Genomic DNA, 14,867 nt, shown 5'->3' on the forward strand with positions numbered 1-14,867 from the left:
AAAACGGTTGCATGCCACAGCATAGAGGTATCGAGATAGGTACAGACGTGCACTTGCGCTACCCAATCGCTACCCTTACGATTTCTTCATATACACATTCTGCTGCAAAATTATAAATATACACCTATTTCTTTATAAAAATATTGTTCATATTGCAGTAAAATCCATATTGGTCAAAAATTCAAACTTTTTAGAAAGTTTTTCAAATTTATCAGCCAACTAAGTTCCCGCTGTTTGTCAATAGGTGCCGCCAGCAGACGATTGTAACATAACCTAAACGATATAAACCAAGCTTAGACATATGGTAAACAAACTGCTTCGACACATTAGTGATTTTGTTTTGGTCTCATATACTTTTGGTTTTGTGAAAATGTCTGATTTTGTGCCGAATAATCGTCATTTGCGGGAAGTGTTGATTTTCCTCTTTCATTCGAACAAAACGGCGGCTGAAGCGCATCGAGAGCTACAAAAAGTTTATGGAGATGCTGCTTTAAGTGAAACAACGTGCCGAGGTTGGTTCCATCTCTTCAAAGACGGTGATTTTAATGATGACGATCGTCCGGGTGAAGGAAGTCCAAAAACCTTCGAAGACGCTGAATTGGAGGCATTGCTCAATGAGGATCCGTGTGTGAAATGCAAGAAGAGTTTGCTTCAATATTAAGAGTTACCCGCCAATCCATTTCTAAGCGATTGCATGCTTTGGGAATGATTCAGAAACAGGGGACTTGGGTTCCTTATGAGTTAAAACCAAGGGATGTTGAACATCGTTTTTTCGCCTGTGAACAACTGCCCCAGCGGCAAAAAAGGGAGGGTTTTCTGCATCGCATCGTGACGGCTGATAGAAAATGGATTCATTACAGCAATCCAAAGAAAATAAAGTCATGGGGACTGTCCGATCATGCAGGCGACGACGTGTCTCGCCCGAATATTCACGCTGCGAAGGTTATGCTATGTATTTGGTGTGACCAAGTTGGTGTTAGGTATATATTATATTATGAAATATTAAAACCAAGCGAAACCTGGGGATCACTGGGGATCGGTATCGACTTCAATTGATGCGATTGAGCCGAGCACTGCGCGCGAAACGGACGCAATGCGCGGAAAGGCATGAAAAAGTGATTGTGCGGCATGAGAACGCTCAGCCTCACGTTGCCAAACCCGTTAAAACCTACCTGGAAACAGTGAAATGGGAAATCCTACTCCACCCGCCATATTCTCCAGATCTCCAGATATTGCGCCGTCCGATTATCACCTGTTTCGATCGCTGGCACATGGTCTAGCTGACTAGTTCCATTCATATGAAGACATCAAAAAATGGCTTAATCCGTGGATAGTCTCAAAAGATGAAAGGTTTTACCGCGACGGTTTACGATATCTACCAGAAAGATGGGGAAAAGTAGTAGCGAGCGATGGGCAATACTTTCAATGATTCACTTGTAACCATTTTTTCAGAATAAAGCTGTATTTTCATCAAAAAAACAGCGAGAGCTTAGTTGCCCACCTAATACATCAAAACTTTCAAATCACAACAATTTTGAAATCTCGTTTGCAAAAATTTCCAAATGAAGTAATTATATTACTAAAGCCGGCTTGGAATTTTCAGAAATACAGCTAGTTTAACTATTACTGTATATCTACATACTTATAGTGGCTTTACAATTTTAAAATATTTCTTATATAAAACTAAATTGCAATCCCCTTCATACTTTTGTAGATCATTCAGAGGTAACGCTAGTTAACAGCCGAGAAAAACGAAGAACGAGATCCCCATAATTTTTCAATTAATAACTTTGAATCAAAGAAAAAAAGGTATATCATAAAAATTTCTAACATCTGGAGAATGCGTTAACCGATTAAAGGAGTTGTATATCATTCGACCGCCGTATCCAAATGGCTTGGTGCGTTACTACCATTCAGAAGTGACCCTATCAGGCTATGGCAAACCTTCGAGATTATTTCGGTCATGAAAAACCACCTAATATAAACAAATTGCCGTTCACTTAAAAAACGAAACACATTTTATGTGTTAAGACAAAACTTCCTTCCGTCGACCTGATGCTACCCCTCCTTGTCTATGATTTTTTTACACCAAAAACTAACAGCCAACCCAAAATGAAATTCTAAAAAAATGTGCGTAGGTATTTAAGTTCAGTTCGGATCGAATTTAGCACTTTCTTACTTGTTTTGGTCTTTGTTTTTGTCATTGCAGGGACGTATGTAGTATATAAGTAGGTGCATATGCGATAACTGCTTGTGGTTGCAAGCGAGCACAGTGGCATTTCACTTACTATATAGTATGTCTGCAAGTAAGTACTCATACTTATGGCTATGACTGCACGCGCTCCCACTTAATAGCTACCAGCTTGGGGCTAATTGAATGCAATATATGTGCATGCATGCATTTCGCGTTGCAAACACCCACATACGTAAGTATTTATGCATCTGTGCGTGGTTTCCCAGTTAATGCTTAGCTGCTTTATTGTCAAACGCAATTCGCTGCATCAGCTGCCGCAACCAGCAACCAGCAACTGAACGACTGTTGGCTGTTGTCTGGTGCACGCACGCCCACAACGCCAGTCGGCAATCTATAAATCTTCTTACAAGTAAATGAAATGCATACATACACACATACATATAAATGTGTATGTGTGTACGTACATAGGAAAATCGCAAAAGAGGGTCTGCCATGGATTACTTACCTTTCGCTTGGAGCGCGCCATCCGTTGATCGCGTGAATTCTCTGCCTCGCCAGGCGGTCGTTTGCCCCAGACCGCGCAGGCAATGCGCGTATAGGTGAAGACGAGCACCGTTAAGGGGACGAGGAACTGCAGTGTGAGCAGCACCAAAGTGTAGTAGTAGTTTTGTTCGTTTGAGGGCCACTCCTCGCGACAAATGTATCTGCAACATGCACAAATAAAAGAGAAATGCTATGAAATATTATAATTAAATTATTAATTCAAAAATGTGCTTGCCCTGAGACAATGAACGCCTGTGGCTATGACAATGATATTTTACATGCATTTATAAGCGTAGCAAATAAATTAGATTGACATGAGAAAGGTGTATTTACTGATTCGAAAATATTAACTGATTGTTATTTGACTTTAACTTTGACTGCTTGTTTTCCCAGGTCTATATTTTTTGAATAATTTCGTCATTGTGCACAATACCACATTCGGTCACATATTTGGGCTTACTAGGAATGTATCAACTGGTGGAAAACAGAGGCAACGCGTTCACTATGAAAGGTAGGTAGGTATAGTAGTGGCCAATTGACGCACCTGGGCTTGGTGTAGGCCCATTGTGATACCACCAGGGCTGCCCCCCCTCCCCTTCTCACTCTACACTGTCCTCATTGAACCAGCCTATGGCTTTAATGTATCTAACAATCTTTGTTATTTTTAAATTTTGGCTACTTCTAACAAATTGCTCAAAAAACTTATTCCTTGAATGTTGAATTTTCTTCTACCCAGAGCCATGCAATAGTCTAGCGTAAATGCACTAGCCTGCCATCCCAGAGGTTGTGGGTTCGAGTCGCACGTCAAGCACGGTCCTCGCACTTTTCCAAATTTACGTACTTTCCCTGTTTCTAAAAACAAAAAAAATCGCATTCCTCAAACCCAAAAACTTTTCCTTTACATCCTTACTTCCGCACAATAGTCAGCGCATTACTTGCATTGAGGCTGCTAAAACAAGCAAAAACAAAGAAAAGCACACAGTTACACATTGCATCAGTGGCGCCAGCAAGAGGAAGCGGGCAATCGCGGTATTAGCGTAGACACATCACTTTAGCGAAGTCCTCAATCAACTGGGTAATCCTTCTGTTAGAAAAATGTGACACATAGATGGCGCTCCAATCAGTAGGAAGGCGTTGTTCCTAAGCACCGACAAGTGAGCATTTCCCCCACTTAGGACTGATAGCGGCAGGCTAATCACCTACCTGTCAGAAATCAAATAGATTAACGAAAGACAAGTCTTGTCGAGACCCTATGCTCCGGAGAGGAGTGAACAAGGAAAAAAAAAATACCCAGAGCCATGCACAAGCATAGAAAGTGTTCTACAGCCTCTTCTTCTTCAATGTCGTGCAGCTTCTGCAGTAGTCGTTATAGGGTGCTTATAGTTTACAAGTTGAAATTGAAATTTGAAAAGGTCGAGCCAAGGAGCACCAGGAGGAACACTCAGGCTAAAAAGCCCATTGTATTTAAAGCTCTGGAAAGAGGGTAGATATCCAAGGAGGGAAGGAGAAAAGTATCAGAGAAAAAAATAGGAAATAATAGAGACGGAGATAGAGATAGTTAGTCCTGTAAGAATTTTCAAGATTCTTTGGAAAATCTGTAAATATCCTTCAGTTTTAGAGAACGAATATTACTCATTCTCACGACATCGGAACCCAAAACTCGTAGCCTTGCTGTAGCAAAGGCAGGACACTCATTGAGAAAGTGCTCAGTGCTATCCGCCTCCTCCAAGCAAGACAAACACATTGGGTCCTCAATGATTCCAATGGTGATCATATGCTGACTCCATGGGTTGTGTCCTGTAATGATGCCGACCATCAACTGAACGTCTTTACTTCCAAGTCTTAGTAGAAAGTTTAAAAGTTTTCTGTTCGGACTTGTCACAAAACACTTTGCAGTTCTGCAGCGTTCTAGACCGGACCATCGCTCTTTATGTAGATTGCCTACATAATCGCTGATCCAATTCATGATTCCTGTGGAACTGATTCCAATTATTGGCTCTGGCCTTTGTGGGAGAACCGCTGATCCACGGTTGGCCAATTCATGGGCAATTTCGTTTCCTTGAACACCGGAGTGCCCTGGAACCCATATAAGTACAAGCCTTTTTTGTCTTGCGACAGAATTAAGCTTCTTCTTACATTCTTGAACAATCTTTGAGGTTTGCTTCGCGTTCTCCAGGGCCTTCAGAGCAGCCTTACTGAAAACTCCAATCTGTTTCCCGCTCTATCTCCTCTCGATTATCAACTCGGATACTTTCAGGATGGCTAAAACTTCCGTTTGGAAAGCAGTTACCGTTTCCTCCGTCAAATTTCCTTCCAAATGAAACTGTGGGTATCAGGTCGCCTTTAGGGGCCAAAAACAGTGGATACTGCTCAGAGAGCAACTTAAAGACTTTTCTGTGTCCCGAAGTTCCGTCTTCGTACAAGAAACCATATTTATGGAGTCTACACATTGCTTTTATTGCTTCCTGTTGTATCTTAAGATCCAGGGGGAGCAAATGAAGCATAGCATTTAGGGCATCACCAGAGGTTGTTCTCAAGGCACCCGTGATGCATAAACATACACTTCTTTGCAGCCTGTATAGTTCCCGGATTGTGGACTTAACCATGCTCCGTCGCCACCAGACCACAGAGGCGTAAGTGATGATTGGTTTCAGACCCCAGTTTTTACCAAAGGCTTTGCGGCATTGCTGAAAAATCTTTAATGCGCGATTCACTTTCAGTGAATCGTGTGTCTCTCAAGTCAACTTCTTATCCAAGATTACTCCTAGATATTTAACTCCTCCTTAGGGATTTATCCGATATTAGCGCACAGACATCGTCCGCATATGCTTGGACATGAAAACCGAGTTCCTGATCACCGCTAGTAGAGAGTCTATGACCAAGCACCACAGCAGCGGAGAAAGAACACCCCCTTGGAGACATCCTTGCTTGGCTCTGACGGTGATTAGTTCGTCACTGTTCTCACCACTGATTAACAGCCTCTTAGAGAGCATGGAATATATCCATTTTAAAATGGTTTGATTAACTCCATGTCGTTCGGCAGAAGAACATATTGAGCCGAAAGTGGCATTATCAAAAACCTCCTCAATGGAAAGCATGTTGATTTGTACTAAGTGGACTTCTCGGCTTGAATATGTTTCTCCACCACTCGTTTCAGACTTTTTAATACGAACGATGTCAAACTGATTGGTTTAAAACTTTTTGCTAGGGAATAGTCATCTTTTCCTGGTTTCGGAATAAGTACCACTCTTACGCGTCGTTATTGGGATGGTATATGACCAAGTGCAAGACAGACTCTGAAGATCCTTTTCAGGGTCTCAATCAGCCTGTCTCCTCCTTTTTTAGGCATTGCTGGATATATTCCGTCAGGTCCAGGGGACTTAAAGTTCTCAAAGGAAGACAAGGAAAGCCTTATCGATTCTTTTGTCACTATCCGACTAGCAGGTGCCTAAGGGGTATAGATATGTTCGCGTGGTACCCCGTCTTGTTAGTTCATCTGCTTTGCCGTTACGGTCTACGTCTCTGTGACCCGGTACCCAGAGCAGGTTCATTGTAAAGTACTGTGTTAGTTCTGGCAAAACGTCGATACATTCTTTTACTGTCTTCGAGTTAATATTAGGTGCTTGTATTAATTTCAGGATCGATTGCTATGTGAATATATATTTATTTCTCTTGTAATGCGGACACTTTGAGCTTGGAATCGTCAGTATAGATACACTCAATATTTTAGTAAGTTTTTGTACCTTCAATTTGATCCCGCAAAGACACTGAAACAACAAATTTGGATTTAAAACGTATAAATAAATTTTTATTTTTTCGGTGAATATTCTATAGGGTTATCCAATAAGATGTGTTATTTTGATGTTCAAAGAAAAATGCTATGTTTTAATACAAATAATCGGATGTTTACTATATTTCATTGTAAAGAGGAAGGTATGCCGTTAATAGTGGAAAATAACATCAGGCAAATGACCACCACGACCACGCTTACAGGACAATATCCTTTTCATGAAATGTTCCATAACCGGATTACAAAGTGACTGCCCTATGTCCTCGATAGCCTCACGAATTCCATCTTTGAGGTCATGAATCGACCCTGGACTATTGGCGTAGACCTTCTCTCTCACTGTGAATTAACCCAATCCGAAGTAGCTCTTTGGCTTTGAGCAGAGTAGATTAACCCAGTTGAAAGCATTTCATTTGCTCTAAATAAAACTTTTAACCTAGGACTCGTTTGTCGACTCGAGATAATTATATGAGAAAATAGTTTTTAGATAACTTCTCCGAAAATTTGACTAAATTCTAATTATTTCTGCGTTTGAAATGCTTTCTCTACATACTTATCTTGCAAAAATATCTGCATGAAATTCCACAAGGCAAGACAGGTGTAAGTAATTTTTCAAGGTCTGTTAAATTTTTATAACGAAAAACTAATTACATTGTCCTTGGACTCTGCAAACGTGCTTTCGTAGTAAATATTTTTGCCTTTTTCGTTACTCATGACACAAACGTCAAATACCTTTTCTGGCAAAACAAAAAAATAAACCAAAAACACACTGGAGCAGAAAATATTAAATGTCCGGCGCAAAAACCACATTTAATAATTTTAATTGCCCTGACTAAATCGTTGTAAGTGTCATCAACAATCAAGCGGTCAGGCAGCAAGTAGACGACAACAGCACAAAAAAAAAAAACAAAAACCGCTGTCAAAAATAATGTACAAATGGAGGCCCAACGCAGAGAGATGTAAGCAAAAGCACAAAAACAATTAAGAAACAGTTACAGCTAGCCGTAGGCAGGTGAATAGCTCATGAATGTGGCGCAGTGGGACAAGGTAGGAAATTAATTTTTCTGCCGCAGCAGCAGTAACTGTAATAAATAGTCACAGCTGCTCTTTCTCTTGTTTAGCAATAAGAGTCGCCTATTTAGTGGAGAGCAAACCCATGTGGGTGAAGCGTTGAAATGACAGTGAATGTACGACTAAGCTTTTCGTAGCTGTTCGTTGCAGAAAACCACAAAATGCAATTTACGATATGTTTCTCTGAAATTCCACTGATGGTTCGCGTTTCTATCCATTTCTCTTTCCATTTATATTTACCTGCACGACAAGAGAGTTGTGTCTGAGGGTAGTGGGGTTTAACAGCAGGTTGAGTAAAGATGCTGAACAGAATATTTTATAAATATTAAGAGGACAGATACCTGTAAACGGCCATATTTTCCCTGATTTTCATTACAATTATTTAAAATGAAGAAGTCAATATATTTTTTTGGCATACAGTTTATTTATACATTCAAATAATATAAACTTTTTTTTTATTATAATCATTTAAAATGGCGGATGTATACTTCGAGGAAGGTCGCAGAGTGGCTTCTCAATCAGCGGGCATTGCAGCATCGGCGTCAGTGACCTGAATACAAAAACACAAAATTTTTTTTGCTTATTAATGTTACAATTTCTATATGGTTTAAACAAAAATGGAAAAATGGAACAAAAAATTCGCGGAATAAAATGCTTAAAAAAAAGAGTTTTGAGGCGAATTTCCCTACTATTTTTAATTACAGAAAATTCTTTCGAAAAATTTTCGAAAACTTGAAATAATATCATAAAAAAGATGAGTGCAAAATTTCCGGGAGATCGGTAAATAACTTTTCGAGTTATCGTGTACGCCATTTCAAAAAATTTAGTTTTGAGAAAAACACGTCTGAATACATGAAAATTCCTCCCCCAGCGCTCGAACGCATAGAATAGAGTCCTCACGGTTGACGATCTATAATATAAGAAATACCTAAATTTACGTCCTAAATTTATTTTGACATAGTCTTAAAAAAAAATGTTTTTTTTTCGAAATTCCACAGGTATCTGTCCCCTTAAAATAAATGTCATTAATGGTTGCACACAAAAATAATAATAATTGCCAAGTCAATTTGAATTTTCGTTGTTTTATTTTAATTTTTTGGATGTTTGGCCGAGCTCCTCCTTCTCTTTGTGGTGTGCGTCTTGCGTCTGAACGGCAGATATTTTTTATGAGAAGATTTTTCATGGCAGAAATACACTCGGAGGTTTGCCATTGCCTGCCGAGGGGCAACCGCTATAAGAAAAAACTTTTTCTTAATTTTGGTGTTTCGCCGAGATTCGAACCAACGTTCTCTCTGTGAATTCCGAATGGTAGTCACGCACCAAACCATTCGGCTACGACAGCCGCCGTCTTTGTAGTAAGCCTTAATAGAAAAATACTACAGGGTTCGTTGTATATTGGCAATTACGAATGTCACGTGGGCAATAACAGACGTAATCTATCAATCATTTTCATGAAATATTTAGAAATATATATCAGCTTTGGCCAGTGTGCTATGATAATTAAGTTAGGGTCATATACATAGTATATATCCCCTATAAATAATAATAATAATATATCAACTTAGTAGGCTACTGCCTTTGCGCATACAATAAAACAATACTTTATTTATTTTTATTTTATTTTATTTATTATTTATTTCATTATTTTTTATCAAATTTTTTAAGCGTTGCCATAACCATGAGGGGAAAAACTCAGTACAGGTACATAGTATTCGCCCGAAGCCACATAAGCATTGGTTTGTGAGCCCATATTTACACTACTGTAGGTACTGCCACATGCATTCTTCACTGCTGACGTGTAGTCACTGCACTTCACACTGGGATAATCGTTTCGAGACACTGACTCAGCGTAGTAGGTAGTAGAGCGACCATGATCACATGCGCCAGTTAAATCCCAGCCACAACCAGGTTGACTCTTACCGCCATTTGGATAGAAAGAGGTCTTACCAATGGGCTCCAAAAAACCCAACATTCCACCATTGGTTTGAATAGTTTCAACATAATTGGCGTCATTGGAACTCAGACGTTTCTTTGTCTTTTTGTAGCTGAAAAGCGGCAAAGCGGGATCCATACCGATGATCGCGTGAAGTTTGCCATTCTCAACTAATTTACCAGTATAACCGGCAACATGAGCACCCAAACTATGACCACTTACTTCGGTCGTGTCGAGAAGCAAACCGTGGTATTTTACCAAGTAATTAATCAAGCTGGCAACCTTCTTTCCCACTTTGGGTACAGCCACAACGGAAGAAGCGTAATCAACGGAACGAGCACGCGCCCAATCGACAACGATCACATTGTATTTGCCACGGGCCAGCCATGCAGCGCGAATATCCTTGTTCATGCCGGAGGTGTAGCTCTGTGTCCAGCCATGGATCACGAATCTGCAATGGTGGTGGAGTGGTACATATAAAAAATCAGTATTGTGCTAGAAATTTTTACACACAAAAATAATCTTGGCACACAATAAATGTTTAGCTCAGGCTTTTCTTAAATTTCATGCAAGAAAGTCATTCTCATAAATTCAAAAGTTTGTTGCAAGGGGCTTTGCAATTTATTCCCACGTTTTGCCTTTGGATTGCATTATAATTCATGAGCGTAAATTGCAAATCTGCTGTTGCGTTATAGAGTTATTTATGAGAACGATTTTTTCATATATAATTCACGACAAAGCTGATTAGAAATAACCGAAAAATTATAATAAAAAGAAAAAAAAATTAAAATAAATTCCTTGCGAATTTGCTGATTTTTGCTAAGTGCACCCATATTTGCAATTCTTTCGTTACCTCGTTGGATTGCTAGCATCAAAGTTAGAACTTCGAATCGATGAGGCGCTTTCGCTAATCTTTTGTCCTTTGGAGGGATTTAGGTTTGTATACAAGTAAAAAGTTACAGGCACAGTTGACAGGTGTCCCTCCATTTCTTCCTGTTTCTCCAATTCCTCCAACATACTGTCGCCCTCTTCTATCGAAACCCATACGTATGAGCCATTAGCCTGAGGTACATACCAACCATTTTCACCACTCACGCGCTCCTCCTCAGGAATGGGCACAGCCGCAACTATTCAAAAGAAGTTATTGTTGTAGTTACTGGCCTTAAGAAATTTCGGTAGCACAATTAAGTTACCTGCTAAAGCAAAGACTGCCAAAATCCAAAAGACTTTCATTATGGAATTATTTTCAACTACGAATGATTTCTGTTGAGAAGGTAAACAGTTTATATACCTAGCGGGGGGCACTAAATAACGAATTTTAAATGAATCAGCTAATCGTATTTATTGCATCGATATCAGCAAAATAGAAGCTCGACTAATATAAAATTTAAATCGTCATCAAGTGGTGGCGCTGATAAACGGAAACCGTTAATTTATTGCAGTACTGGACAAGAAAAAAATTACTTTTATATGAACAAAGCATTGCTATGTGGTCGATAAGAATCAATGCTACAACGCATGCTAAATACAAGGTGGCACAAAATTAGTCACCCTATCAGAAGATTTATAACTTTTGCAAATGACGTCGTATTCCAATCAATTTCACACGTGTGAACTCGAGAGCTGCTGCAAACGAACAGACAAGCAATGGGGTGCGCTAAAGGGCCAAAGTATAAATTTCCATCACTCAAAATATTTTTTTTTATTTGGTAAAAAGTGATTCGAAAACAAAATTCGATCATTAGTTTTGCGCCACCTTGTGCTGTCGTGGGTAAAAAAGTTATTTTTGATTTTTAACAAATGCATTGTTGTTATTCTGTTATTTATATTGTTATTTAAATTTTGGAGTGTTTTAAACTCTGGCATAAATCGTAGATATTTATAAATAGAAATTCCCGATTTTGCAATAGAGGATGAGCTCGGTAACTGCTTGAAAAAGTGTTTGCCCAGAAATTTCATTTATGATAGTGGCGACACGCTCAAACATTGAACGTACGCCATTTCGACTATGTCTGAATCTGCGAGAATGAGGAGGAGGAAGAGTCTGCCAGACTTCTTCTTTGTCACTGTCCTGCGTGGTATGCTACTAGGTTTCGATACTTCGGCTCTTCGCTCTTGAATGGTACTGAAGAGCTTAGGGATATAAGTGTCAGCCAAATCAGTGGGTTTGCACTTAAAACAAATTGGTTTCACGAGGAGTAGAAGGTGAACTGCTACTGCGGTATCAAATGGGTTGGCAACGGTTTAAGTGAGTTGGTTTAAAGACTCACTGCCACTTCTACCTACCTATCTACCTATTCAAGGCGAAAACACAGGTGCTGTGGGCCGCAATGGCTACCGTGAAGAAGAAGTCCAAGCGTTGCAGATGGGTTATTTTAAGCATTAAAATATTTTTGAACGTTTTTGTTTAATATTTATTTAAGGCGAAATAATTTTAATATGGTTTTTTGTTCCTATTCCGTAAAACATAACTACATACATGCGAATTTGCATACATACAACGAATGACTCAAGTCTACATACAGCAGCAAATTTTCTTATTTCCCAGAAAGTATACAATAATTGAAAAAACTGTTGATGAAATTTTTTCGGAATTCATATTAATTCATAAATTTACAATAATTATATTATTTCGCTTGTTTTATAACAGAAAAATTTACAAAACAAGAAAAAAGTGGTATGACAAAAGTCCACACATATTCATCTGCTTTGGTTCACTCACGTAAAGCAAACATTGAAGAAGTAGCTGTAAAGTACCGTTATTCGAAAATTTCAATTACATATTGTTGCTTTACATATGTACATAATATATGTATGTGACAATACGTATGAAAATAAAAGTCAAACCAGGCGCCCATTTTAAGGGAAACCCGACTAAAATCGCATAATTAGACGAGACATCCGGAAAAAGTGTTCATCCAAGAACTTAAAAGAAACTCAGCAGAACGCCACGTAAAAAACCTTTGATTTCAGACAAAAAAACCGTCGCCTTCGGATTGAGTTTGCATGGGATCATGGCATGGATTTCTGATCTAAAGTTTTATTTATTGACGAATCGAAGTTCTTCTGAAGTGAAGGCCGGGCTAAAATACAAATGGAGGAGAAGAAATGCGGATTTGAAAATGAAAAATTTGATGCCTACTGTCAAGCACGTTGGAGGTAGCGTAATGGTTTTGGGAGATAATGCTTCATCTGGCGTTGAATATATGACCTTTACTCAAGGTACTATGGACCGATATAATGAATCTTTCAAGGCAGTGAAAGTAAGAGGGAGAGATCTGAGGGAGAATGAGAGAGAGAGAGAGAGAGAAAGAATATATACCTAAATAAATTCAAAACATTTGCAGAGAATACAGTTAGACAAAATTTACAAAAAACGGAGAAGGGTCGACCGGTCTAGGTAAACGCCGGACACAAAGCGTGTAATAAATAAATCCGACGCCAGAATGGATAGCACTTTATAGTACGCACTAGCACTAGCCAGGAAACGGTAATAAGCGGCAAAAAGTAGGCACCAAAAAACAAAAAAAAAAAAACAAAAAAAACATTGGTACCAAAAAACGCCCGAAACAGTAGGCACCAAGGAAATATAACGCCAAAAAGTAGGCACCAACCATATATTTTCTACAAGTTTGCACCAACAAACAAGGGCCAAAAAGTAGGCAGGGTTATTTCTCACTAGAAATTAGCAACCACAAGGAAAAACTCAGGAAAAATAACCTAAAGCGTATCTAAGATATATATATAAGGTATAGCTCTCACTCTTTCTCCTTTTCCTGTACGTTATTTTTTTTTTCTCTCTCGCGGAACGAAAATGCCCAAAACGTTGCATGGTCTTGAAATTTTACTCTCCATTCTCGCTCGTCCATCGACGCCTAAGAAGTTTTACTTCAAAAACATATTGGAACAATATTTGAAGCCATTGGTAGAATGCAAGGGCAAGGCTGAGTTTTCCAACAAGACAATTACCCTAAGCTGTTTGCACTAACTGCCAAAGAATGGCGCTTATATTACGCATCCAGGCAACTAAGTACAGAGTCCGGATTTAGGTCCGTTAAAACTTTTTGGAGCTTTTAGAAAGAAAAATTCTACGAAATAAAGTAACTGACGCAAAATGGCTAAAGAAAGAGTTGATGGAGGCAGGGAACCAAATAACACGGGAATACCTTACCCAACTCGTTGGATCAATGCGCCGATACCTCCAAGCAGTAAATGATAACAGTAGTGGACCAACTAAATACTAAAACTATTCAAAAAAGATAGTTTTAAAATAAATAAATTTTTTTTTTAAGCTAATTGAACTGTATGCAGACTTCTGTCATACCGCTTTTTTGTTGTTTTGTTATTTTTTTGTTATAAAGCAAGTGAAAAAGTTTAATTTTTGTAAATTTATGAATAAATTTGAATTCCGAAAAAACTTCATCCACAGTTTATTGAATTATTTTATGCCTTCTGGGAAATAAGAAAATATGCTACTGTATGTAAACTTAAGGGGGGAAGTCCATGTAGAAGCCTAAATTTAGGTAATTTTTTAAACATATTTTTAAAGGTGATAAAATAATTGTATTTTTTTGAAGCTTTAACAAAACTTTATTTAACCTTTCGAGAGTACAAAAACATCCAAAAAAAATGTCTTTCATTTTTTTTCCAAAATGGCGGCTCAGGATCATTTCTTGTCGGCTGCCTACGTGGCGAGGTGCCAAACTGCTCTATTTAATACTGTTAATCTATCGATCTGAAACAAAAAAATGATATTGGATTTTTTTTTATAATATACTAACGGAAAGGATGAACTTATAAAATTAAAAAACAAGTATAAAATTAATTATAAAATAAGCCTTTGAAGAAAAGTCAGAATTTAGGGCTATTTTATTGACATTTTTAACTCCCAAAAAGTAATTTGTCAACGCGAAATATCTGAAATTTTAGATTTATCCTTCCGATAGTAATGCACAGAAAGGCCTCACCAAGCTTCAAACAAATCGGTGGATAACTTTTTAAGTTACGACACGAGCAGTTTTTAAAAATACAGATTCGAGATAAATGAGCTTAAAGTTTGAGGTACAGGAGCGCTCGGACCGCTCTCTACATAGTTAGTGGGCTGTAGAAGCTATAATATTAGGAATTTCCGCATAAAAAATTTCACAGTACATTCTTAAGGTGCTATACTTTCGAAATTATGAAAAAAAATCGATTTTTTTTTTTTTTATTTTACATGGAGTTCCCCCCTTAAGTCCTTCACTCTATGTATAATATAAGTATGATTAATTATGGAATTTTTCAAAACAACTAATAAACTTCCTGTGTGGGTTTTATATATGCGCAGTTTTTTATTACAA

The 14,867-nt window shown here is 38.3% G+C and overlaps 2 protein-coding genes across 2 annotated transcripts in view; both read right to left on the reverse strand.

The window, feature by feature from the left end:
• Positions 1 to 237: 237 nt before the first annotated feature.
• LOC129237751 (RYamide receptor-like) overlaps positions 238 to 14,867 on the reverse strand; it is a 59,308-nt gene continuing 44,678 nt past the window's right edge. The window contains exons 3-4 of the mRNA XM_054872679.1: positions 2,700 to 2,898; positions 238 to 273 (exon numbers count right to left, since the gene is read on the reverse strand). Coding sequence (XP_054728654.1) covers positions 238 to 273; positions 2,700 to 2,898 — 235 coding nt within the window. The remainder of the gene's footprint in view (positions 274 to 2,699; positions 2,899 to 14,867) is intronic.
• LOC129253139 (pancreatic triacylglycerol lipase-like) lies at positions 9,256 to 10,648 on the reverse strand. Its single transcript, XM_054891402.1, has 2 exons — positions 10,382 to 10,648; positions 9,256 to 9,979 (listed from the first exon to the last, which is right to left on the reverse strand). Exons 1-2 carry the CDS (start codon positions 10,543 to 10,545, stop codon positions 9,256 to 9,258), a joined length of 888 nt encoding a protein of 295 aa, XP_054747377.1. The 5' UTR covers positions 10,546 to 10,648.

The sequence above is a fragment of the Anastrepha obliqua genome, chromosome 1 (assembly GCF_027943255.1).
Source record: "Anastrepha obliqua isolate idAnaObli1 chromosome 1, idAnaObli1_1.0, whole genome shotgun sequence".
In the NCBI taxonomy this organism is placed as follows: Eukaryota; Metazoa; Arthropoda; class Insecta; order Diptera; family Tephritidae; genus Anastrepha; species Anastrepha obliqua.

Bases quoted from the DNA above. Each gene is read 5' to 3' on its own strand.
- LOC129253139 (XM_054891402.1), bottom strand. From the start codon at position 10,545: ATGTTGGAGGAATTGGAGAAACAGGAAGAAATGGAGGGACACCTGTCA. The intron at 9,980-10,381 runs GTAACGAAAGAA...CCACCATTGCAG, and splicing joins GATGCTAGCAATCCAACGAG to ATTCGTGATCCATGGCTGGA.